Source organism: Pristis pectinata, chromosome 11 (assembly GCF_009764475.1).
Source record: "Pristis pectinata isolate sPriPec2 chromosome 11, sPriPec2.1.pri, whole genome shotgun sequence".
NCBI classification, from domain to species: Eukaryota; Metazoa; Chordata; class Chondrichthyes; order Rhinopristiformes; family Pristidae; genus Pristis; species Pristis pectinata.
Window position 1 is genome coordinate 36,064,078 of NC_067415.1, and position 26,510 is coordinate 36,090,587.

A 26,510-nucleotide genomic window follows, 5' to 3' on the forward strand; every position below is an offset into this window, starting at 1 on the left:
TAGTATCTTTCCTAAGAAAGGTAACAGGTTTCATGAATGCCAGCTCAATCCCATCATTCACATTAGCTCTACAAAAGAGGATGCAAGATTTCCTTTAGCATAAATACTGCAATAGGTCTTTGTGGCAATGTCAAGGAAAAATAATGATACTCATCGGATGATAAACCTTCCTGTGGTGGTCCAGGCCATCACCGCCAATGCATAAAGGCAAACATATCTCCTCGCATTGACTTTTTTCTTTTGCTGGCCTCCTCCTTTTGGAGATTATCGCAGTGCCTCTTCCAGTACAAAATATGAAAATGAGAGCAAAGAAACTAATCAATCACAAAATCAAAGCTCACCCGATGCAAACATTAAATAAAAACCCACTATTATACTAATCTTACTTCACAAACTTCACTAAACCAACGTTAATTCTTTGCTCTGCCAACAGATTCTCCTTGAACTGCTGAGTATTTTGAGTAATGTTTTGATTTTATCATAATTCACCTTCCAGCTGGGAAAGCCATTGGCATGTTTAAACTGGAGACAGGCCATTCACCTGGTCTGACCTCAGAAAGAGATTTACTAGGTTGATCCACAAAACTCTCAGACTTTGGTAAAACAAAAGCATATTCACATTAATAAGAAACTATTCAAGTACTCTCGTGGTAGAAAGTGGACCAAAAGTACCAGTTTGTAAAAACCTCAAGTCACGCTTACTGCAATGAATTTTGAGCTGTGGTCAGGAACATAGCAGCCAATTTGTGGTAGGTCCCACAAACAGCAATCAGAACCATGACCAGATAATTTGTTTCATTGCCATTAGTTGAGGGATAAGTATACAAATATTGGCCAGAACTCTGAGAAAACTACCCTTTTCCTTTCCAAAAAAGAGATGTCAAAGAGAACTCTGGTTTAATACCCTACCTGAAACATAGCACATATGCAGTGCATTACTGAAAATTGTGCCTACCTGGGATTGTGTAATACATCTCTGGAGAGGAACCTGAGTCAATAATATTCCAGTTCCGAGGCACCTGTGTGACCACTGAGACAAGGCTGATACCTGAGCAATCATCCCACTTATATGAAATAACTAGATATTCATATCAGGATATTCATTACAGGGAAGTGGTTATAAAATGACCAAGGGTAGGAATTAAATACTTCCAGATGCTTAACTTGTAGAAGAGATGGGCAAAATACAAAATGAGGTGAAAAGCTCTGACATTAAAGAATGACATAAAGACAGTAAAAGGAAGAGTCTTAGCTCAACAAGTTAATATGAATCAGTTTGTGTGGAGATAATACACAACAAGGGGCAGAAAACATTGGTGAGTGTTGTATATAGGACCTAGACAGTCATGTTATGTAACCCATAATATTAATCAATAACTTAGAGTTATATGCTACAAGGGTAATGCAATAATCATGGGGAATTTCAGTCTACATATAGATTGGGTAAACCAAATGAGCAGTAATTGTGTGGAATATGAATTAATGGAATACATTAGAGATGCTTGTCTAGATCAGTATACTATGGAACATAATACACTATTTTAGATCTAGTAATGTGTAATGAGAAAGGTTAATTAATGATAGTAGTTAAGGGGTCCTTTGGAAAATGTGATCATAATAAGATAGAATTTTATATGGAAATTGAAAGTGATTTAGGTCAATATGAAACCGATGTCTTACATCAGGAAAGAAAAGCAAATTAAGAAGGCTTCACCATGAAATGGCCATAGTAGACCGGGAAACTATATGAAAAGTAATGGCAGTAAACAAGCAATGGCTAATATTTTTAGGATTCACACATTGTTTAAATATCCCTTTAAGGCAAAAATAACACTACAGGAAACACTGCCCAGCTATGGCTGTCAAGAAGTTAAAGATATTATTAGATTAAAGGAAAAGGTGTAAAATGTTGCCAAACGCAGAATTAAACATGATGATTGGGAAAATTTCAAAACTGAGCAAAGGAGAACTGAGGCATTGATAAGGAAAGGGGAAGTAAAATGTAAGTGTGGCTATTGAGAAACATAAAAACAGATTGTAAGAGCTTCTACAGACATGCCAAAAGGAAGAGATCAGTTAAAGTGAATGTGGGTCTTTTACTGAATAGGATAGGAGAAAATATTTTGGAGAGGGAGGAAATGACAGAGAAATTCAATTTTTTTTGTTTCGGTCTTGACGGTGAATGAGGAGCTCATTAGTAAATAATTAGTCATGGAGAAAATAATGGGATTGAAAAGCAATCAGTTCCTAGGATGTGATAACTTTTGTCCTAGAGTTTTGAAGGTAGGACTATGGAGCTGATGGATGCACCAATTGTCATCTACCAAAACTCCATAGATTTGAGAATAGTTCCCACAGATTGGAATGTAGCAAATATAACCCCATTATTGAAGGAAAGGGGACAGAGAAAGCAGGGAGAAAGCAGGGAACTGTGGCCCAATTTGCAGGATACCAATAGTTGGAAAAATGCTGGAATCCATCATTAAGATGGCACTTAGAAAATAATATTCAGATTTCAGAGTATGGATTATTTTTAGCTTGGGGAAGTGGCTTATGACTAGTAAGGTGTTGCAGAAATCAGTACTGGGTCTCCTGTTGCTCACTATCATGATTTGGAGGAGGAGTTCATGTAGTATATCCAACTTTTTTGATGATACAAAGCTAAGTGATTATGTGGGTTGTGAATAGGATGCAAAGAAACTTAAGGCAGATTTAGATTGGTTAAATGAATGGACAAGAACATGAAAGATAGAATGCAACGTAGAAAAATGAGAGCTCATCCACTTTAGTTGAAAAATACAGAAAGTTATATTTTTTAAATGTGAGAGATAGAAAGGTGCTGGCATTCACAGGGATGTTGGTATCTGTACATGAATCACTAAATGCCAATGTGTCAGTAAAGCAAGCAATTTGAAAGGCAAATGGTATGTTGCCCTTTATTGCAAGAAGATCTGAGTCCATAAGAAGTTTATTTTCAATTATATAGGGTCATAGTGATACTGCATCTGGAATATTATGTCTTATTTATGATAAAGAGAGTGAAGTTTCACCAGGTTGATCCCTGCGATGGTGGGTTCCTTGTATGAACAGACATTAGACAGGTTGGGTCTGTACACTCTTGAGTTTAGAGGAATTAGAGATGTTTTTTTAAATAACAGGGTTGTTGCCAGGCAGTGTTTCCCCTAAAGTGTCTAGAACCAGGGGTCCCAATCTCAAATAAAGGTTGGCCTTTTAGGCATGATGGGAAGAATATTTGGAATACTTCATCCAAGAAACTCAGTTGCTGAGTGTATTCAAAATGGAGATTGACAGATTTTTAGATAGAGCTGCAGAATCATACAGCATGGAAACAGGCCCTTCCACCCAACTTGTCCATGCCGACCAAGATACTCATCTAAGCTAGTCCCACTTGCCTGCACTTGACCTATATCCCTCTAAATCTTTCCTATCCATGTACTTGAACAAGAGTCTTTTATATGTTGTATCTTGAGAGAATCAAGAGAATATGAGGTTAGTGCAGGAAAGTCACACTGAAGTAAAAAAAATCACCATGATCTTATCAAATGATGGAGCAGGTACAAGGGGCCATGTGGCCTACTCACACTTCTATTTCCGATATTTTTGTTTTCAGCTTAAACACTGGCTTTGCTTATCTGGTAGCACTCACAAGAGTCAGCTGTGGGTTTGAACTTGGGCACAAGATCAAGGCTGACACTCTAATGCAATGGGAATAGTTAATGGAGAAGAATGAATTAATGATGTATTCTCAAGAGCAATGTTGGATGTGATGCTTAATAGATATATAGGCTAAGCTGCAGTCCTTCAGTTGTGAGCTAATGTTTGGATGACTGTCACTCTTCATCTTATACATTAAACATACTTAAATTACTATCATAACATTAAAATGAAAGTAAATAATGATACATTAGGTACTGTAATGAAATTAACTTACATTTAGAGCATCTTTTAAAACTTCAGGTATGAACTTTGTGCTTTAATGTAATGTCAGTCACATTGAAAATACTTTATTGCTTGCTGATTTGTAAGGTGACATGATGTGCTGTATCTCTTTTCTCACAGTTCCATTAGCTCTAATTCATACGAATTTCAAAGTTGTATTTGACTTTCATACGAGGGAAAGGCACTGAGTTCCTTCCTGCTTGATCAAGTGATGTTATAACCTATGACTCATCTATTACTTTGTTTTGCTTAGCCATATTTCTCAAATGGGAAGCACAACTATAAGAGGAAAAGCAATTCTTTTTATTACATTACCCTTGCTCTTTTCCAAGTAATTACTATATTTCTTACCTGTTCAATATTCATCCATTCAAACCTATTTAGGTCATCTGGATTGCTTCCAAATGCTTTTCCATTTTAACCATTGTGGATAAGCATGCAAGTGAATATTTGCAGAATCCACAGTTACATCAGGAAGAAAACATTTCTGCTTATCAACGTTTTACATTTGGAATATTCAGAGTTATATAGAATGTGTTGCAGCAACTTGTGAAGGGTACATCAGAACTCCTAACCTGACCACCTCCTCCACCAAGAAGGAAAAATGCAGCAAAGACACGGGAATGTCATGATTTGCATGGTTCTCTCTAAATGAGTGCCATTCTGACTTGAATATGTACTCACATTCCTGCATTGTTGCTAGGTGAATGGCTTGAATTTTCTGGTCAGCAACAAAAGGATGGCACTTGACACTGACTTCAAAGAATCCCGGTCTGTGGTAAGTTTTATTTCCTTTCTTGTCAGATTTGCTGCCAGGCACTTTTTGGTAGAGGATCAATAACACCAAATGCAACCAAAGTTTGGAAGACAATTTCAAAGCACAATTGCAATTATGGGCATGTTTGGCTCCTGCCACAGAGCAAATTTCCACCTCTTAAACCTTTATTGGAAACTGCCCACTGAAACTTCCCATCTGAAGAACTCAACTTTCAACCCTCTTCCCTTAGCACTGCAAGAGGGGTCATCTCTGCATCAAACACCATTCCTGGATTATGGCAACCAAAGTTGTATGCAGTGTTCAGACAGGGTCTGACAAGATGATTAAGGTACAATGGTTGCCTGTTCAGGATTGTAATCTATTGCTTTGACTTCATAATTCAAGGCTCTGGATCAGTTGAACAAGTTTAGCACTTTTTCAAAGCCAAGGTTCATATTTTTTGGAAATTAGGAATAAGGAAAAAAATATTGTAGTGAAATGGTAAGTGGCTTTCCCAGAATGTGGCAAATGGTCACAGCTTTCCATTGTATCCATCAATGACTGGATTTAGGATTGGAGACACTGGATCTACAACTGTCCATCTTTTGTCCCCTGTGAACCTGAGACCATCCAAACTCTGCTGCCCATAAGCCATGTGATGAACTGTTTACTAATTTTCTCCATTGCTTTGCATATCCAAGGATTTGAACAGTTATTCTAAGTTTTTCTCCAATTGCAGCTGCCAGAGCAACAGAGAGGTGGAGCTAGCAGTTTTTAAAAAGTTGTCTTTTCAGTTGGGAGCTCATTTTTCTCCAGTTGCAGCAGCCAGAGCAGCAGAGTGGAGGAGTGCGCAGTTTTTTTTAAAGTTATGTGATTGGCTAAGTGTGTGGCAACTCTACCAATAAAAGGAAGGTAGGGTAAAGCAGAGTGGCCATTTTGGAGTGGCTATTGTGTGAGTGGAATTTCTAAGGCTTTGGTGAGGAGGTACAGGTGAATGGCAGATAAGAACAGGTAAGGTTTTTTATTGGTAGCTAAATAAACAGACATCAAATTATAACTAATTAAATAAAGTAGGGATGCAGGATCAGGTGAAGTGTTGTAGCTGAATGATGTGGGAGCTGGTGGACCCCATTGTTAAACATTCAAGGATACACATCCTATTGAAAAGGCAGGCAGGTGGGCAGAGAGGGTGGGGTGGCTCTGTTGGTTAAAAATGAAACCAAATCCTTAGCAAGAAGTGACAGGGGATCAGAAGATGTAGAATCCTTGTGGGTAGAGTTAAGAAACTGCAAGGGTAAAAAGACCCTGATGGGAATTGTATACAGGCCTCTGAATAGTAGCCAGAATGTGGGGTACAAATTACAACAGGAGATAGAAAAGGCATGTGAAAAGGGCAATGTTACGGTGGTCATGGGGGATTCCAATATGCAGGTAGGTTGGGAAAATTAGGTTGGTACTGCATTCCAAGACAAGGAGTTTGTAGAATCCCTATGAGATGGCTTTTTAGAGCAGCTTGTGTTCAAGCCCTCTACAGAAAAGGCAATTCTGGATTTGGTGTTGTGCAATGAACCAGATTTGATTAGGGAGTGTAAGCTAAAGGAACCCTTAGGAGGCAGTGACCATAATATAATAGAATTCACCATGCAGTTTGAGAGGGAGAAGCTAAAATCAGATGTATTGGTACTGCAGTTGAGTAAAGGTAACTACAAAGGCATGAGAGAGGAGCTGACCGAAGTTGATTGGAAGGGGACCCGCGCAGGGCTGACTCCAGCAATGGCAGTAGTTTCTAGGAGTAATTCAGAAGACGCAGGATCAGTTCATCCCAAAGAAGAAGAAGCATCCTAAAGGGAGGATGAAGCAACTGTGACTGACAAGGGAAGTCAAAGACAATATAAAAACATAAGATAAGATAAGGTATCTTTATTAGTCACATGTACATTGAAATACACAGTGAAATGCATCTTTTTGTGCAGTGTTTTGGGGGGCAGCCCGCAAGTGTCGCCACGCTTCCAGTGCCAACATAGCATGCCCACAACTTCCTAACCTGTATATCTTTGGACATAAGATATTGCAAAAATTAATGGGAAGCTAGAGGAATGAAGCTTTTAAAAACCAACAGAAGGCAACTAAAAAAGCAATAAGGGGAGAAAAGGTGAAATATGAAGGTAAGCTAGCCAATAATATAAAAGAGGATTCCAAAAGTTTTTTATAATATATAAAGAGAGGCAAGAGTAGACATTGGATTGCTGGAAAATGATGCTGGAGAGATAGTAATGGGGAACAAAGAAATGGTGGACGTACTGAATAAATATTCTGTATCAGTCTTCACTGTGGAAGACACCAGCAACATGCCAGAAATTCAAAAGAGTCAGGCGGTGGAGGTGAGTGTTGTCGCTATTACTAAGGAGAAGGTGCTTGGGAAACTGAAGGGTCTGAAGGCAGATGAATCACCTGGACTGGATGGACTACACCCCAGGGATCTGAAAGAAGTAGCTGAAGAGATTGTGTAGCATTAGTAGTGAGCTTTCAAGAATCACCAAAGTCAGGAATGCTTCTGGAGGACTGAAAAATCACAAATGTCACTATCCTCTTTAAGGGAGGGAAGCAAAAGACAGGAAATTATAGGCCAGTTAGCCTGACGTCAGTGGTTGGTAAGATGTTGGAGTCCATTATTAAGATGAAGTTTTGGGTACTATTAAGATGAGGTTTTGGGTACTAGTTGATGATAAAATAGGTCGAAGTCAGCATAGTTCCCTTGAGGGGAGATCTTGCCTGACATATCTGTTGGAATCTTTTGAGGAAGTAACAGGCAGGAAAGACAAAGGCGAGTCAGTGGATGTTGTTTACTTGGATTTTCAGAAGGCCTTTGACAAGGAGCCGAACATGAGGCTGCTAAACAAGATAGGAGCCCATGGTATTACAGGAAGGGTACTAGCATGGATAGAAGATTGGCTGCATGGCAGAAGGCAGAGTGGGAATAAAGGGGTTGGCTGCCGGTGACTAATGGTGTTCCGCAAGGGTCAGTGTTGGGTCTGCTACTTTGCACATTTTATGTTAATGATCTGGATGAAGGCATTGAGGGCTTTGTGGCCAAGTTTGCAGATGATACAAAGATGGGTGGCGGGACAGGTAGTGTTGAGGAAGCAGGGAGTCAGCAGAAGGATTTGGACAGGCTGGAAGAATGGGCAAAGAAGTGGCAGATGGAAGACAGCGCAGGGAAGTGTATGGTCGTGCACTTTGGGAGAAGGAATAAAGCCGTAGTCTATTTCCTAAACAGGGAGCAAATTCAGAAATCAGAGGTGCAAAGAGATTTGGGAATCCTGGTGCAGGATTCTCTAAAGGTTAACCTGCAGGTTGAGTCGGTAGCAAGGAAGGCAAATGCAATGTTAGCATTCATTTCAAGAGGACTAGAATATAAATGCAAGGATGTAATGCTGAGGCTTTATAAGGCTTTGGTCAGACCACATTTGGAGTATTGTGAGCAGTTTTAGGCCCCATATCTAAGGAAGGATGTGCTGGCATTGGAGAGGGTCCAGAGGAGGTTTACAAGAATGATACAGGGAATGAAAGGGTTAACGTGTGAGGAGCATTTGATGGCTCTGGGCCTGTACCCGCTGGAGCTTAGAAGGATGAGTGGTGGGATCTCATTGAAACCTGCTGAATATTGAAAGGCCTGGACAGAGTGGATGTGGAGAGGATGTTTCCAGTAGTGGGAGAGTCCAGGACCAGAGGGCACAGCCTCAGAATAGAAGGATATCCCTTTAGAACAGAGATGAGGAGGAATTTCTTTAGCCAGTGGGTGGTGAATCTCTGGAATTCATTGCTACAGACGGCTGTGGAGGCCAAGTCATTGGGTATATTTAAAGTGGAGGTTGATAGATTCTTGATTAGTAAGGGTGTCAAAGGTCACGGGAGGATGGGGTTGAGAGGGAAAAATAAATCAGCCATGATCGAATGGCAGAGCAAACTCAAAGGGCTGAATGGCCTAATTCTGCTCCTATGTCTTATGGTTATTGTGTAACCTCTTGCTTCACAATTTGCTGTACCTCCTAATTCAGCATGATTTGCATACCTGGATCTCAGCTTTTCATTCCTTAATCCCAGTTTCAATATGTACACTGTCTAATTCATTCATCCCCAACTAACCCCCTGCCCCTCGTCCCTCTTTCATCGTACCTGCTGACTCATTTTCTAAACAACCCCTGATCCTTAAATACGCACTGTCATTTTTGGTTTCCTCCTTTAAAATGCACAAGTCGTTCCATTGCCTCACTCCTCCATACCCTTTTGATCCTGAGCATCCTTGCACGTAAAGATATCTAAATGCCTCCAATTCTGGCCTTTCATCTTCCCCAAGTTTAATTGATCTACCAGTGGTGGCCATTGCTTCAGCTACTTAAATCCAAAGACTTGAAATTTCCTCCTTCAGGCATTCTTAAAATCTATGTTTCAATCAAACCTTTTGCCATAGCTCTATATGTGGCTTGCTGTCAATCTGTTTGATGTTGCTCCTTGGGACAATCTTGTACATTAAAGGTGGTTTATAATTACAACTTGTTGCCTTGGTGAGTAGCTTGCTGTGCACAAATTGGCTGCTGCCATTGCCTGCATTGCCACAGAGCTTATGCTATCAGAGTACTTTAGCTGTAAATTGCTTTGTGATACTGCAAAATGCTATATCCGTGCAAATCTTTTTACATGTGTTTCTTACTACTATCTGTGGAACTTCACGTCTACAGTATATTAATGTGCTAATATAGTTTGCTCTTGTTTTTCAACACATGTGCTCTTCCCTCTCATCCATCCTGTCTTGTCAACCTGCATATTTTTAGACTTTACTGTGAGATTTGAGTCTATGTAATATTGACCCCAAGGCATTGAACGTAATACTGATATAAAAGATAAAAATAAAAGTTAACAGTACTCCCACCATTTTAACATAATTCCTCTGCTACATAGCAATTGTTTCCCACCCTTCAATCAATTTCTTATCCATTCCCAGGAATACCCTAATTGCTTCAATTATCCTCAAGTTTATTACAAATACCTGCACATGCAATTGTCTGTGCCCTACAGGAACAGGATAAGCAGGAGAGTTAAAAATCTTGCAACGATCTACCTGCGCTACACTCACCATGCCTTGTGCCACCTTAATAGGTACATTCTGGCCATCTACAGCAGCTAGCTGAAATTCACTTCAGAGGATGTCGATGGCATCGAGACTCTGACTACACCTTAACCCAGGTTAGCCATGATTATCACCTGGGGTGCTGACTTCACCAGGAATGCTGGTCTCAAGGAGAATGCTGGTCCAAAACATGCTGCAGAGGTAACATTTTTTGTTTTGGGTTGTTTCCTTGTGGTGAGAAATGATCTTCAATACCACACAAGGAGCTTTTTGCGCTCTCAATCATCACCACCTATTCCAACCTATAAATGACTTGTATCCCACAGCTCAGCTTGCTGTCATGCTAGCCAGACTCTCATCTAGTGACTGATTTTGGAGCATTTAGGACTGAGTAAGATATACAAGAACTTAGAATAATAAGAAAATAGCAAGAATAAGCTACTTGGATCCTCAAGCCTGCCCTGTCATTCGATATCATAATAGTTGATCTGCCCCAGGTCTCATCTCCTCCTATGTGCCAATTGACCATAGCCCTCAGTATCCTGATCTTTCAAAAACTCGTTTACCTCTTTAAATCCCCTAGTGTTTTATCCTCCACAGCTCACTGGGATAGAGAATTCCAGAGATTCACCACCCTTTGCCAAAAAAGAGTTCCTACACACTTCAGTTTTAAATAACTACCCCCTAATCTTGAAACTTTGTTTCCTTGTTTGAGATTCTCCCACTAGAGAAACATCTCAACATCTACCTTGTAACGTCTCCTCAAGATCTTGTAGATCTCAATAAAATCACCCCTCAAACTTGTAAACTCTAAAGAATATAGATCTAATTTCTTTAGGTCCTTGTGATAGGATAATCCTCACATCCCAGGAATTAGCCTAGTGAATCTCTGTTGGACTGGCTCCAATGCTAAAATTTCATTTCCTAAATAAGGGAGCCAAAATTGTGTACAGTACTCAAAATGTGACAATATTTCCCTATTTCTAAACTCCAAACCATTTATAATAAAGGGCATCCTAACCACTTGCTGCACCTGCCTGCTAATATTTGTAACAGGTGCACAAGAACACCTACATCCCTCTGTATTTTAGTCACCTGCAATCTTTCTGCCTTTAGATTCCGCTAATTGGTGCATCTCACATTTTCCTAGATTAAACTCCACTTGCCTAGATTTCACCAACTCACTCAAAACATCTATGTCTTGTTCCAGTCCTAACATCACAACATGCCCTTCCACCTATTTTCATGTCAAAATGCCTGAGAGATAAAATGATCCACACTTCACATTGATAAGCATTGGTGAAGCCCAGTGCAGACTTATTTGTATTTTATTTGCATGCAGTTTATGTTAATGCACCCTCTATTGGTGAAGTCAGGCACATGCGCTTGAGGAATTTGGGAGCAGTACTATTCAAGGACAGAACTCTGGAAAGGATTAGTACCTATTTTACCTCTATTTTTTCACAAATTAAGTGACATTCAACAGTTTTATGAAGAATATGATATTTGCAAATTTGTGACAGTCCTAAAATACAGGATGCATTATATAGGAGAAAGGGCAGACATCAAAGGTTGTATTTTTGTGGGTCTTGCACTAAACACCATAGTAAAGATTGCAATATAGCTGCATACATTCTGAATCAGCCAGTTGTTTACCACCTTTGATTTACTTCTAGCAAATATTAACCCATTCAATTATTGGTGAGCAATAATAATCAGGAGCTAATATGGATATTAAACGTTTGACTACCACAAATAACCTGATATCAAATAGGAAAATTAACATAATTTTTTAAAAAATCAAGGAATGTCAGCTTTATTGAGTGAAAATGGGTGTGGCAAAATAAGTCATAACTAAGCACCCAAACACATCAATCTTTGAGTGATTCAAGCTGAATGAGCACTTTGAAACCTTGCTGCTTGCTACAATGCTGATGTGGAATTTTGACCCTATTTGCTTTTTATTGCAAATATTGCGCACTTCCTTTTCTGTAACATCACATAACATCTCATTTATGTAACTTGTAGACCTGATTATTTCAGTAATCTTCTGGTCAGCCTCCTCTCCACATAAGTTTAAACACAGGTGCTGTCCACATTGTATCATGCATCTTGCATTGTTTTATTCACTCAGCAACATGTGTTCCCTGACCTGCTTTGGCTCTTGGTCCAGCAATACATTGCTCTTAAAAATGTCATGCTCATGTGAAATTCCTCCGTAGCCTTACCGCTGACTATGTTTTATCACTGTATCCTACAGTTTTCTGCATTCCTCCAACCTTGGTCTCATGTACCTCTACTTCCTTCAAGTTTGTTGAATTTCTACTCTGAACAGCTCAATCCTTTCAGAAGCCTTTCCATCATAAAGATCGTAACTAAAATACTTGGATCAAGCTTTTGGCCAACCGCCCTAATGTGTCTTTCTTCAGCTCATTAATTCTGTTTTTTTTCTAATTGCACTTCTGGAAGGCATCTTAGGGGATTTTCTGAAGTTAAAGGTGCTAATATAAATACAAATTGTTTTTGTAAACTAAACAGAACATTAACTGGCTGACAATAACCAACAGCTAATAATTGACACAATTGGGATTTTTAGTCCACTAGTTTTAAATGTTTTACAGAGAGTTTGTTTTATTTATTATTATAATCCTGCTAACCAAAACCACTAGGCATTTGCATCAGGTGCAATACATTTTTGTAACAACATCCATGTTTGAAGTTATCTACAGTTGAGCGAACCGTCAGTTATCTGTTTTTGAAATCACTGGATCCAAAACTTCATTGGTGACTGGTTCTTTGCTTGGACGACTAGTATCAAGATGATCCTCTGCTTCTTTATCTGAAGGTTTTGCTTCACGTATATCACTGCCATCATTGCTCAGTGGTTCTACTTTATTTGTTTTTTCTTTTACAGGCTCTGTAACAAAGTTTTCAAGGAAGTCCAGTTTTCGAGGCAACATTCCATTATTGAAAAGATATTTGGTCAGATGCGAAACGCTTAAATTCATCAACAAGGATGATAACATTGATAATGTTTTGAATGGAAATCTTTGAACATAAATTGGCCCACTTGGAAACTTAATATCCAAGTAGCACTCAGCATAACAGATAAATGGTTTTAGGCGTAGATAAGGTTCTCCACCACCAACACGCAGGAAGAGACCAAAAATGTAACCAGTGATGCAGCCATAGGAATTACATCCCTTGATGAAGAGTACAGAGAGCAGTTGCGGAAAAAGAAGAACAAAGATAAGATCTGAGCTCAGATACCACAATCCGTAGACAGAATTGGACAACCATGTCATTCCTGCTGCTGCTAATCCAAACATAATAATGGCTGCTCTCATGACCCATACCAGTTCATTATCCGTGGCCTGTAACACACATAATTAGGAAAAAAAAACACTAATTGACAGATCTTATTGTGCATATTGAAAAGATTATTTTAAAAAGAATCTTTTTGAAAAAGGTCAACTTCTGATTTCCTCCAACTTATGAGAGTGTTGAATCCCATTGTGTTAAGCATATTGGTCAGATCCATATTACCTTGCTCAAATGGATATTCTTCATTTGTGAACACAGACAGCAGTTGCCAATAGATTTTAACTACAGAGTGTCAGAGCCAAGTTGTACTTAACCATTATCAAAATACATGCAATTCCTGGCAAGTGTCATTAAACTAATTGTAGCACTAATTCTTCCAGCATGAATCAAATCTCCCCATGGAAGGACAATAGACCTATAGGTTCATAGAACAGGGTTCTATAGTTAACTTTTCAAATGACTAGTATTTGATAATTTTGTTTGATATTGAAGTAGACACTAAGGAACTTGTTTCAAAATAAACAATATGGTCAACTCTAAAAACTTATAAAAATGTAACTTTGGGTTATATTAGAATGGTTTTGATTATTATGCAGAACATTACCATTTCATTGGTATTGCAATGGAACCAGTCCTGGGTAAGCACCCTTAGAAATGGCCATTGATCATGTGTGATCCAGAGCAGTGACTGTCCACATGGAGTTACTAATCACAGCTGAGACCAATCCTGTTCTTACCTAATATTCACCTGTGCACATTGGCATCAAATAAGCAGGAGAACAGTATCTGATGTTTTATCCCTCTCCAAGACAACTCAGGTCTGCTGCAGATCCTGGGCATTTATCCTAAGTGATCTCAATTAACTTAAGATAGACATAGCATTAAAACAAAGTGGCCTTAACATTATTTGGAGGAAGTGTTTAGGAATATCATGGGCATTTGCTACCCAGAGCTCGTCAGCAAATATTCCACGCCAGTCTTTGTCTACAACCTGCCAAGCGGCTGTCTGCACAAACTGTGGCATTTGGACAGGTCCATTGACAATCTCAGGAGTCCACAGCGAGACTGTGACACCCATGTATGTCATGGCAGGGGCTTTGGCAAGGTCTCACAGGTGGATCAAGGAAGCCTCAGGCAGTGGTGACCAGACTTGTCACATGGGCCCTGGAGCAGCCCTCATGACTTCTGTTACTGCCCCGGAGGTTTTACTCAGCACCTCGCTCAACATCAGGATTAGGATGTACTGTTGAAACTCCTGTCTACATCAGGCAAATGCTTCAGCCACCGACAAAAGCAGAAGGATTAAGTCTACTGCAGGTGGTAAGTGGTCCTGCTCAATTTTACTGGTTCTCTCCAGTTTCTATTGAAAGCACTGAGTTAAAACTCCCTGCTCATTTGTCAACAATGAATGTTGTTGTATCTGGTGTAGAAACAGGATTCATCTCTCTTTGTATAGTAACATTATTTCCAATGCCAAAACATGATGAAAAATATTTCTAACTCTCATCATTTATTTGTTATCCCATCTAAGATTGTGGGTGTGGATATAGTGGGCTGTTACACAGCAATTTTACTCAGTAGGTGGGATATTGATGTCATCTCTAGATCCAGCTGCGGACTTCAACAATTGGTAGCTTCAGCTCCAAACTACAGATCTCAGTGTAAACACTTTGTAAGCAGAGTATTCTGCTATTCACATCTCAGAAGAAAAATAATTTTTTTGGATAAACAGAGTCTGATTAGGAGGAGTGAGCATGGCTTTTGCATGGAAAATCATGCTTGATGAATCTGTTAAGAGTTTTTTGAAGAGGTAACTAAAAAAAAAAGCTGAGGGTAGGGCAGTGGATATTGTCAATTTGGACTTTAGCAAGGCCTTCAACAAGGTCCTGAATGGTAGGCTGATCTTGTGAAAGCTAGTTAGGTGGATTCAAAATTGGCTCGGAGGTAGGAAGTAGAGACTGGTGGTTGTTTCTTGGAATCGAGGCTGGTGACTAGTACTGTGCGGCAGGGGTTGGTGTGGGGACCCTTGTTATTCGTCATTTATATAAATCATTGGGATGCGAATGCACAAGGCTTGACCAGGAAGTTTGTGGATGACACTAAATTAGGAGGTGTTGTTGACAGTGAATAAGGTTACTGTAAATTACAGGGGGATCTAGATCACTTAGGGAGATGGGCAGAGGAGTGGCAAATCAATTTCAATACAGGTAAGTGTGAGATGATGCATTTTGGAAAGTCAAATCAACTGATGAATGAAAGTATTCAAAGTAAATGAATAAAATACTTTCACTCTGAATGATGTTTCTCCTGGGGTGATGGCAATTGTACCAGGAGACAGTCCTGAAGAATTGACACTACCTGTTCCCAGCACTTGTGACTTATCTGAATAGGTGGTCTTTAACTTTAACCATTTTTTGCCTGTTTACTCAAATTCAACCTTGGGTTTCTGGGAACATATTGACGGTGTGCCAAGTCATGCTGGTGCTCAGTCTCAGGATGCTGATCCATTGAGCATTTACTTTAACATTTTAAAAATCTATATTGATGTAGATCAACAACCTCCCTCAACAACTATTGTCAATATAATTTGAAAGTTGATATGATTAAATAAACTGAATTAATTACCCGTATTCTGAACTGAACAATTGCTGTCATTTGTTCAACTTAATGAAAATACATTACTGGGTAAAATATATGTAACATCACAAAAGAAAATAATTATGTGCAATACATAAATTTGAACACTTGTAGGTTAAGGCATGCTCACTTCATGCCTAAATGCACAGTGATAAATATTCCGAGTAAACATGGAACTTGCTGATAGGATGGAAGAGTCAGCTGATGACATCACTGCTGCTGAGACAGCTCCAAGGCCAAAATATCCAATGTAACTTGGACAAAGGTACCGTAGCATTATGGGCAATATCATCTGAGTCTGATTCCTGCTTGCTGGATCTGGAAGACCATAGGCAGTCTGATTCCAATCTACATTAAGATATTTTTAAAAAATCAGATGTAACACTTAAATTGCTAACAAGTATAATCTTCCATTTAGTAATAGAGCAAGTGTCTGATGTTCAAAATATTACAATTTCAAACTTGCATTATATAATTAGTTGGCTTTAATATCTGAAGACAAAAATAGTAGGCCAGTTCTTACTGGATTTGACCCATGGCACAAACTTACCTGCACTAATCTGATGTGAATACAGAGGGCCTGCTGACCCTCCATCATGCCAAGTGGAGTGGGCAGCATCAAATCCTAAGGCCACTCCCTTAGAATGCCCTGACAGGTAGCTGTTGTTAAAGGCCCTGAATTTAAAAAAAAACTGAATTTTGTAGAAAATAATTTTTAAAAACTTTATGATAAAATAAAGAAAAATAAGTAAACCATTCACTTCCACATTTTCCTCAGGGTCAGTAATTGCATTCAAATGGATCGAGCTACTGAACAGATGTGAAGTGCACTGAGCTCTCCAGCTCAGAACATTGATGCTCGACTGCTGGGAGTCCAGTGGTGGAGCAGGAGAATGGCATCTGACTGTCAACCTGTCTTCAACTTCCTCTTTTCAATGCATAAGCCTAGCAGTCAGGAATGAGCTGACTGCATGGGGGAAAAATAGTTGGTGTTCCTCAATAGAGCTGCTGGCCACTTGGCTCATTGTTTACCGGTAAGTAACTTAAAATTGATAAATGCCAGAAGCAACTATTTCTTTAATTCTTAAAAAGGATAAAGATCCCACTGAATGTGCATATTATAGACCTATTTCTTTATTAAATGTAGATTCAAAAATATTTTCCAAAGTATTGGCCTTTAGATTGGAAAAGGTTCTTCCACAAATTATCTCTGAAGTCCAGACAGGATTTATTCAGAATCATTATTTACATTTTAATATTAGGAGATTAATGAATATTATATATACCCCTTCATCCCAAATTCCAGAATGTGTTGTCTCACTAGATGCTGAAAAGGCGTTTGACAGAGTCAAATGGGAATATCTATTCATTACACTTCAAAAATTTAACTTTAGCCCTAAATTTATATCTGCGATCAAACTGATTTATTATACACCTATGGCTTCAATACTTACTAATAAAGATCCCACTTGTTTAGGCTTTTTCGAGGTACTAGACAAGGTTGCCCCTTAAGTCCTTTATTATTTAATATTGCTTTGGAACCCTTGGCTATTGCACTCGGGGATTCTTCAAACATATGTGGTATTACTCGCGGATAGAAGATTCATAAGATATCTCTTTACGCAGATGATCTGTTACTTTATATTTCTAATCTGGAGGAATCTATCCCCGCAGTACTATCACTACTAGATCAGTTTAGTGTTTTTTCTGGCTATAGATTAAATCTTAATAAGAGTGAACTTTTTCCATTAAATATGCAAACCCCAATTTACAGGCAATTACCTTTTAGATTAGTAACTGACTATTTTATGTATTTAGGTGTTAAAATTACCAAGAAACATAAGAACTTACTTTAAGTTAATTTACTGCCTTTAATTGACCATGTTAAACAATTATTTACTAAATGGTCTCCACTGTCTTTATCATTGGTAGGCTGAATTAATGCGGTTAAGATGAATATTTTACCAAAATTTTTATATTTATTTCAAGTGATTCCAACTTTCGTCCCGAAATCTTTTTTTGACACTATTGATTCTAAAGTTCTTTCATATATTTGGCAGAATAAAAACCCAAGGTTAAGTAAGAAATATTTACAAAAACTAAAAAAGGATGGCGGTATGGCCCCGCCTAACTTTAGATTATACTATTGGGCAATTAATATCAAATATTTAATTTTTTGGATACAAAATTTACATGTAATTCAATGTCCCAAATGGGTACACCTTGAGCATTAATCAGTACACGGATTTTCATTAGTTTCTATTTTAGGAACTTCACTCCCTTTTGCACTTACCAAATTAAGTAAACATACGATTAACCTAATAGTTAAGCATACAATACGAATATGGTTTCAATTTCGTAAATTTTTTGGATTGAATAAATTTAACTTGTCAAGTCCCATTCAATCTAATTTTTTCTTTCAACCATCCAGAGTTGACTCAGCTTTTTTTATATGGAAAAGGAAGGGAATAATATGTTTTCGTGATTTATTCATTGATAACTGTTTTTCATCTTTTGAACAATTGTCTAACAAATGCAATTTGTCTAGATCACACTTTTCTCGATATTTGCAGATTAGATATTTTTTAAAAGCTACTATACCCTTTTTTCCGACACCATATAAAACTGAAATCACGGAAAAAATTTTAGGTCTTAATCCTTATCAGAAGGGCTTGACAGCAATAATCTATGATTTAATTATGAAAATACATCCAGAATCACTGGACAAAATTAAGAATGAATGGGAAAGTGAACTCCAGACATCTTTACCTACAGAGACATGGAAAAAAATTCTTCACTTAGTTAATACATTTTCAATGTGTGCCAGACACTGATACAGTTTAAGGTAGTTCACAGGACCCATATGTCAAAAGATAAGCTAGCCCATTTTTATCACCATATAAATCTTATATGTGACAGATGTAAATCGAATGTGGCTTCTCTGACACATACGTTTTGGTCCTGTCCTCTTTTGGAAAAATATTGGAAAGACATTTTTAACATTATCTCAACTGTATTGAATATTGATTTACAACCTCACCCTATCACTGCAATTTTTGGATTACCAAGGATAGATTCTGGCCATTTATCTGCTTCTGCTTACCGTATGATTGCCTTTGTCACATTAATGGCCAAACGATCCATTTTGCTTAAATGGAAGGATCCAATACCCCCTACTACTTTTCAATGGTTCTCTCAAACTATATCTTGTTTAAACTTGGAAAAAATTAGGAGTGGTACTGTTGATCCTTTGCTTAAATTTGAAGATATTTGGAGTCCATTTACTCAATACTTTCACACGATATAGATCCCTTTTCAATAACTTTTCAATTCAGAGGAACGGAGTTGATGACATAATATTGCTCTATTTTTATTGGGAAATTTCAGTCTGTTTTTTTTTCTTTTTTTTGGTCTTTTTTTTGAAATTTTCTTTTTAGTTTGGGTTGTTATATTATTTACAATTTTTTATTGATTTGGGGATTTTTTTTCTTTTCTTTTATATGGACAATAAATCTTTTTCTTTCCTTTCTTTTATATTATACTCCTCTACTAAGGGATCGTGAGATCTAAAGATTTTTTTTATATTTTATTATTCTTTATGATTATCTATGCCATGATTGTTCTCTTGATCTCTTTGTATTACATGTACAATCATCGATGTTCTATATTAATCTGTATTAATTTGGAAACTAATAAAAAGATTGAAAAGGAAAGGAATTTTTCAGTCTGTAGATGTATAACTATATATATAAATATTCTAGACAAAATAGCCACTACTTTAAAAAATCATATTACCAGTTGATACTCCTATTGCACCAAAGATTACAGATGGAATAGCTAGTATCAGAGTGCATATAGAAGCCACGATGGACATTATTTGTGCTCGAGCAGCTGTGGAGGCAGAAAGTACCCTCTGAAAATATGCCTGCCAAGGGATTCCTCCTAAAATCTAGATGTAAAAAGAAATACCAAGTTTAGGATTAATTTAATATTCTGCTTTGTATTATATTCTGTGGATTCTTAGTACATAAATATATTGTGTGAATATGTTTACTCGGACAAATGATTTTGAAAAAGAACATGATATTTATATAATATTAAGTTCCAATGTTTAACAATTTAAATCAGTTTGCTTTTGGTTATATTTATACTTATAGCTTTATTGTATGGTGTACAATGTCCCTAAATGAACAGTAGCTAATTAACAATGTACATATGCTACCATCTCAGTGGAAATCTAGGCTTGCAAGTTATAGACTACATAGATGCTTACAACACAGAAATCGCTCATTCAGACTAACTGGGTCAAAACCTATAACTCGATCAACAAAACCTATTCCTTTCTCCCTTGTGATCCTATCTTGCTACCTCTTAAATGCATTTTTGTTGTTCATCACTACTAATGTGGAGAATTCCATGCTCTTACCATTCTCTGAGGTAGACTTTGTTTTATTTAGTCATTTTTAGCATTTGGGTGATGCTGGAAAGGCAACATTTATTGCCTATCCCTCATTCCCTTAAACATCTTTAATCCTTCTGGTGCAGGTACTCCTACCATGCTGTTAGACAGGTAGTTGCAGAATTTAAATCTAGTGCTGATTGAAGGAACAGTAAATATTTCCAATATTTCCATTATCTTACACTTATGAGCCCAAGTTTTAGTTTCCTTCCACAAAAGGAAGCTTCTCCATCTCCTATCTCTATCCTTACCAATCTTTTGATCACTATAAAGAACTCCATTTGGTCTCATTTGAATCTTCTCTTTTCTATAGAAGAAGGCCCAAGCCTATTTACTGTTTTAGTAACTTCTCATGGTGAATAGTTTTATTCATCTTTTCCAATGCCTTGATATCCTCCTTGTAATATTGTGACTAGAACACTATTTCATGTATGGTAAACAGAGGCCATTTATTTTGCTGTTTGCACCATCTCAAACCTATTGAAATATAATATAATTTGGGAGTCACCTGGCAATTTTTTGACTTGAATTGGGTGCACCTGGGTTCTTGGTCTTTTTTGGACTTTAGTGAGCAACTCTGTGTTTGGAGATAATGCTTCACTAAAGAGGTAGTTGGAAGAATTTCATTCACCACTGCCCAAAGATATGTGGCCAAGGTCATCTGCCCAGAGAACTTCACCTCCAGTGATCGGGATTGTGACTGTACTCAATTGTTATGGCACAGGATTGTTTCAAGCAAGTAATAGGAATCTTGACTGCTCCAGACAGGACAATTACTGACGTCCTTCCCAGCAATACATGAGAGAGGACTGGAGTGGATAGAGATAGAGAAGACACATCCTCTTGTGAAGAAAATCAAAACTAGGATCGTAACTGTAAGATAGACACAAAGGGAAATAGTGGAGAAAAATATCACTGTTCCTTCTTTGTTGATGGATCTAAATCCTGGAATTGATTTTCAAGCCTTATCTGCAAACACAAGAGCAGCCAGTGCTGGTCACTACTGCTGTGTGAGGTCTCCAACAGGTGACTTCAGATAAGATAAGATACAGGATATTTATTTATTAGTCACATGTACATCGAAACACACAGTGAAATGCACCTTTTGCGTAGTGTGTTCTGGTATTGGTATTGGTTTATTACTGTCACTTGTACCGAGGTACAGTGAAAAGCTTGTCTTACAAACCGATTGTACAGGTCAATTCATTACACAGTGCAGTTACATTGAGTTAGTACAGAGTGCATTGATGTAGTACAGGAAAAAACAATAACAGTACAGAGTAGTGTCACAGCTACAGAGAAAGTGCAGTGCAATAAGGTGCAAGGTCACAACAAGGTAGATCGTGAGGTCATAGTCCATCTCATTGTATAAGGGAACCGTTCAATAGTCTTATCACAGTAGGGTAGAAGCTGTCCTTAAGTCTGGTGGTATGCGCCCTCAGGCTCCTGTATCTTCTACCTGATGGAAGAGGAGACAAGAGAGAATGTCCCGGGTGGGTGGGGTCTTTGATTATGCTGGCTGCTACACCAAGACAATGAGAGGTAAAGACAGAGTCCAAGGAGGGGAGGCCGGTGTCCGTGATGCACTGGGTTGTGTCCACAACTCTGCAGCTTCTTGCGGTCTTGGGCAGAGCAGTTGCCGTACCAAACTGTGATACATCCAGATAGGATGCTTTCTATAGTGCGTCGGTAAAAGTTGGTGAGAGTCAAAGGGGACAAACCAAATTTCTTTAGCCTCCTGAGGAAGTAGAGGCACTGGTGAGCTTTCTTGGTCGTGGCATTTACGTGATTTGACCAGGACAGGTTGTTGGTGATGTTCACTCCCAGGAACTTGAAGCTTTCAACCCTCGTTACCTCAGCACCATTGATGTAGACAGGTGGATGTACACCGCCCCCTTTCCTGAAGTCAATGACCAGCTCTTTAGTTTTGTTGACATTGAAGGAAAGGTTGTTGTCATGACACCATTCCACTAAACTCTCTGTCTCCTTCCTGTACTCCGACTCATCGCTGTTTGAGATACAGCCTACAACGGTGGTATCATCTGCAAACTTGTAGATGGAATTAGAGCAGAATCTGGCCACACAGTCATGAGTGTATAGGGAGTAGAGTGGAGAGCTGAGGATGCAGCCTTGTGGGGCACCAGTGTTGAGAATAATCGTGCCGGAGGTATTGCTGCCTATCCTCACTGATTGTGGTCTGTTTGTTAGAAAGTCAAGGATCCAGTTACAGAGGGAGGTGTTGAGTCCTAGGTCTCGGAGTTTGGTGACAAGCTTGCATGGAATTATTGTATTGAAGGCAGAGCTGTATAAAGTGTCGCCACGCTTCCGGTGCCAACTTAGCATGCCCACAACTTCCTAACCCGTACATCTTTGGAATATGGGAGGAAACCAGAGCATGGGAAACCCACACAGACACGGGGAGAACGTACAAACTCCTTACAGACAGCGTCTGGAATTGAACCCGGGTCCCTGGCACTGTAATAGCATTATGCTAACTGCTACACTACCGTGCCTTCCCAGGCATGGCCTGGGAAGGATTAGAGCAAGCCATGTGGGCAATCCCAACTGTAAAAATTCTAGGCCTACTTATAATTTTCTCTAAGGGTATCCCAAGAAGTATTAGCTTAATTAACATATTCAAGGGACCCAACATTAAAAACATGGCTCCGTGAACTTAACAATGATATGTATTGACACTATGTAAACTTCGAAAACAGGCACAGTGTGCGTACCAATTTCTACGTTTGTGGCCTATCTAGACCTTATCAACCAAAATGGCCTGGAAATGGAGATACCTGGAAACACAGTCTTCCAGGCTTTTGAAGCAGAATAATACAAACAGCAGCTTTAGGATACAGTCATTCTAAATTCAGTGACTGTTTTAAGGACTATCAGAACACTAAAGATTCCCTTTTACTGTTTAGCTTTGCTACCAGTGCCCTTACTTCCTATCACACCTGTACTGTCCAACCATTCAATATGGATACATACTTTCAAACATATCCTAAAACCGTATAATAGGACCCAATTTATGCATGTCAATAATAATCATCAAAATGGTTATGCCAGAATGAGAGAATTCTCTCTTCTCCTTTTCTCCAAACTCCAGTTAAACATCCCTTTCCAAAAAAAATCGTTGTGCGTTAACACAATGGCAACTTTCATTTATATGCATCTTTCATGAAGCAAAATGTTACAAGATGCTTCTAGGAATGATAACAAAAAAAATCCTTAACATTCATCATGTCACAAAAGTCAAAATTAGGGCAAAGGGGTTTAGGGATGAAACACCAGAGCTTTGGGCCTTAGCAGCTGAAAGCATGGCTAATAGTAGTGAAGATAATGCTGCAAATCTGAATGCTTACTTCCACTTTATCTCTTCATTATGGTGTGATTAACTTTTTTTTTAACCACCATGACCCTTTGTGCCTTAAACACCTTTTATTCAAAACCCCTCACCTTTTATCCCATTTGATATTATATCAGTGGTAAGAAGCTGTGAATTTTCTGACTGGAGTGGCTGTATATATTGAACAGGTTGGACACTGTGGTAACACCATGCATTTACCAACTGAATTAGAATCAGAGTCCCAGCTGCAACATTATGCTAACAGAGTTGCTGCCTCAAGCTCCAGGGACTTCGGTTCAATCCTGACCTCCGGTGCTGTCTATGTGGATTTGCGTGTTATCCCTGTGATCACATGAGGTTTTTAAGATAAGATCTTTATTAGTCACATGTACATTGAAACACACAGTGAAATGCATCTTTTGCGTAGTGTTCTGGGGGCAGCAGGCGAGTGTCGCCACGCTTCCGGCGCCAACATAGCATGCCCACAACTTCCTAACCCATACGTCTTTGGAATGTGGGAGGAAACCGGAGCACCCAGGGAGAATGTACGAACTCCTTACAGACAGTAACCGGAATTGAACCTGGGTCTCTGGTGCTGTAATAGCATTACGCAAACCGCTACACTACCGTGCCTGCCTGCCGGTTTCCTCCGGGTGCTGTAGTTTCCTCCCAAATCCCAAAAATATGCAGGCTTGTAGGTTAATTTTCTGCTGTAAATTACCCCCTGATGTGTTGGTGAGTGGTAAAATCTGAGGGAGTTAAAAATGGGATTAATGTAGGATTAATGTAAATAGGTACTTGACTCACTGGGCCTGTTTGTATGCTGTATGGCTCTATGACTCCAGATAACATTAGTACCCCAGTTTTCATGGGTATAAGGCCTACAGCTTGTTGTAGGCAGCTGTTTCCTCTGCAGAAATTACAGAGATTATCATGATTAGTTTTGACAGTAAGGTTACCAATTCTGTCTTTGCTGCCTTACTTTCCTACAAAAACAAACGTTCTCAAGTGAGGATCAGCTCCATAATGCTGCTCTATCCATTCAAAATGGATTTGTGAAGGTGGGAAATAGAGTACCAACATGACAGCCTGGTGCACGATATGTAGCTGACAGGAAAATCAGGGCAGGAGGAATTTAGTGCAAAACATTGTTCAGTTTTTCAACACATATACACCCATTTTGCAGCTCTGCAATTGTTTATCTGTACACAAAATCTACCTTATTATGTCATTCAGAAAATGTGGGTAATGCACCACAGACCAGTCAATATCTGTAAGAGAAAGATAGGTTAACATTTTGGATGGAGCTGTCATCAATCTGGCAAAGAGTTTAAATATGAACCATTAACTCATCTTATAGATTCTGACTGACCTGCAGTGCTTATGTTCCTTTTCATTTACATCTGTATTGGTTTTTACAATTTTAGGCTGAAAATTTTGCAAAGCAAAAGCTTCATATTATCAGTTTTCCCAAAATGCATCAGCCATATTTTACAGATTATATTCCACCTGCCCATCGTACCAACTCATGAAAATTGTTCATGAGAGAAAGACTACCCTTTTCACTGTCAACAACCCCACCAGTATTCAAACTGTAGCTTGGGGAGATTCACGTCTGCATGGAGGAGCTGGGGTTCAAGTTCCACACGTTGTAACCCATCAGAGACAGAGAATATTAGTTGGACCTTTTGATCCAGGAGGCAACCACACCCTTTAGCTTAAATATTTGAGAGTTGAAATGTGGTCAAGGACAGGAGATTGTGACTGCGAGTCAAGTCAAACCGAGTTTATTGTCTTTTGCACAAGTATGGTGGGGTACAGGTACCATGAAAACTTGCTTGCAGCAGCATCACAAGTATGTATATACAGACAACACACAAAATATAAGTTACACATAAATTATACAAGGCAGAGAAAAAAGACCATGCAGAAACAAGGCATTCGCACAAAAAAAGAGACACAATCAGAGACAAGTCCATGGTAGTGCAAGAGGTGGGCCGTAGTGTTCTATTGCTGAAGTAGGATTAGGGTTGTGCAGGTCAGATCAAGAACCTGACATTAGTCCCTGCACTTGTCCAACAGATTTGCATTTTACTGACTTTTTTAAACTGTCGATTTAATTTAAATCTAAATTATTTATTGCAAAGGGGTAGGAGTTTAGAGAAAATGAAGTTTGGTTACAGTTGTACAGGTGTTGGAGAGACCTCCCTGGAGTACTATGCACAGTTTTGGTCCACTTACTGAGGAGGGTATATAGAACCATTGGAGGCAGTCCAAAAGAGATTCACAAGGCTAATTTTCGGGATGAGAGAGTTGTCCTATCAGGAGACACTAAACAGGTTGGGCCTATATTCTTTGGAGTTTAGAAGAATGAAGAGTGACCTTGATGAGACGTATAAGATCCTGAGAGGGCATAACAGTGTAAATCTTGAAATGTTTTCGCTTGTGGGAGAGTCTCAAACAAAGAGACGTTGTTACAAGATAAGGGGCTGGTCATTTAAAACAGAGGTGCATAGAAATTTCTTTTCACAGAGGGTGTTGAATCCCTGGATTCTCTACGCCTTTAGAATTACTTAAGTATTTAAGGTGGAGGTAGATAAATTTTTGAAAGATTGTGGAATTGAGGGCTATGGGGAACTGGCCCTAGAGGAGCTGAGTTCAGCGAATATCAGCCATGATCATATTGAATGGTGGAGCAGGCTTGAGGGGCCAAGTGGCCTACTCATGCTCTTATTTTCTTGGGTAATAACTTTTTTCTAGGAAGCATACAAGGTCAGACAAAAAGGAATAGATAGTGATCAAATAATTAGTTTAAAGTGGTTGAGTGAAAATGTCATAAAGGACATCAAGACACTATCTAGACTTTTCAGGATAATGCCAGGTGATTTATTATTTC

At 38.7% G+C, this 26,510-nt stretch overlaps 1 protein-coding gene across 1 annotated transcript in view; it reads right to left on the reverse strand.

The window, feature by feature from the left end:
* Positions 1–12,586: 12,586 nt before the first annotated feature.
* Positions 12,587–26,510, reverse strand: part of LOC127576155 (high-affinity choline transporter 1-like) — a 31,565-nt gene continuing 17,641 nt past the window's right edge. The window contains exons 6-8 of the mRNA XM_052026544.1: positions 19,602–19,755; positions 15,937–16,154; positions 12,587–13,219 (exon numbers count right to left, since the gene is read on the reverse strand). Coding sequence (XP_051882504.1) covers positions 12,587–13,219; positions 15,937–16,154; positions 19,602–19,755 — 1,005 coding nt within the window. The remainder of the gene's footprint in view (positions 13,220–15,936; positions 16,155–19,601; positions 19,756–26,510) is intronic.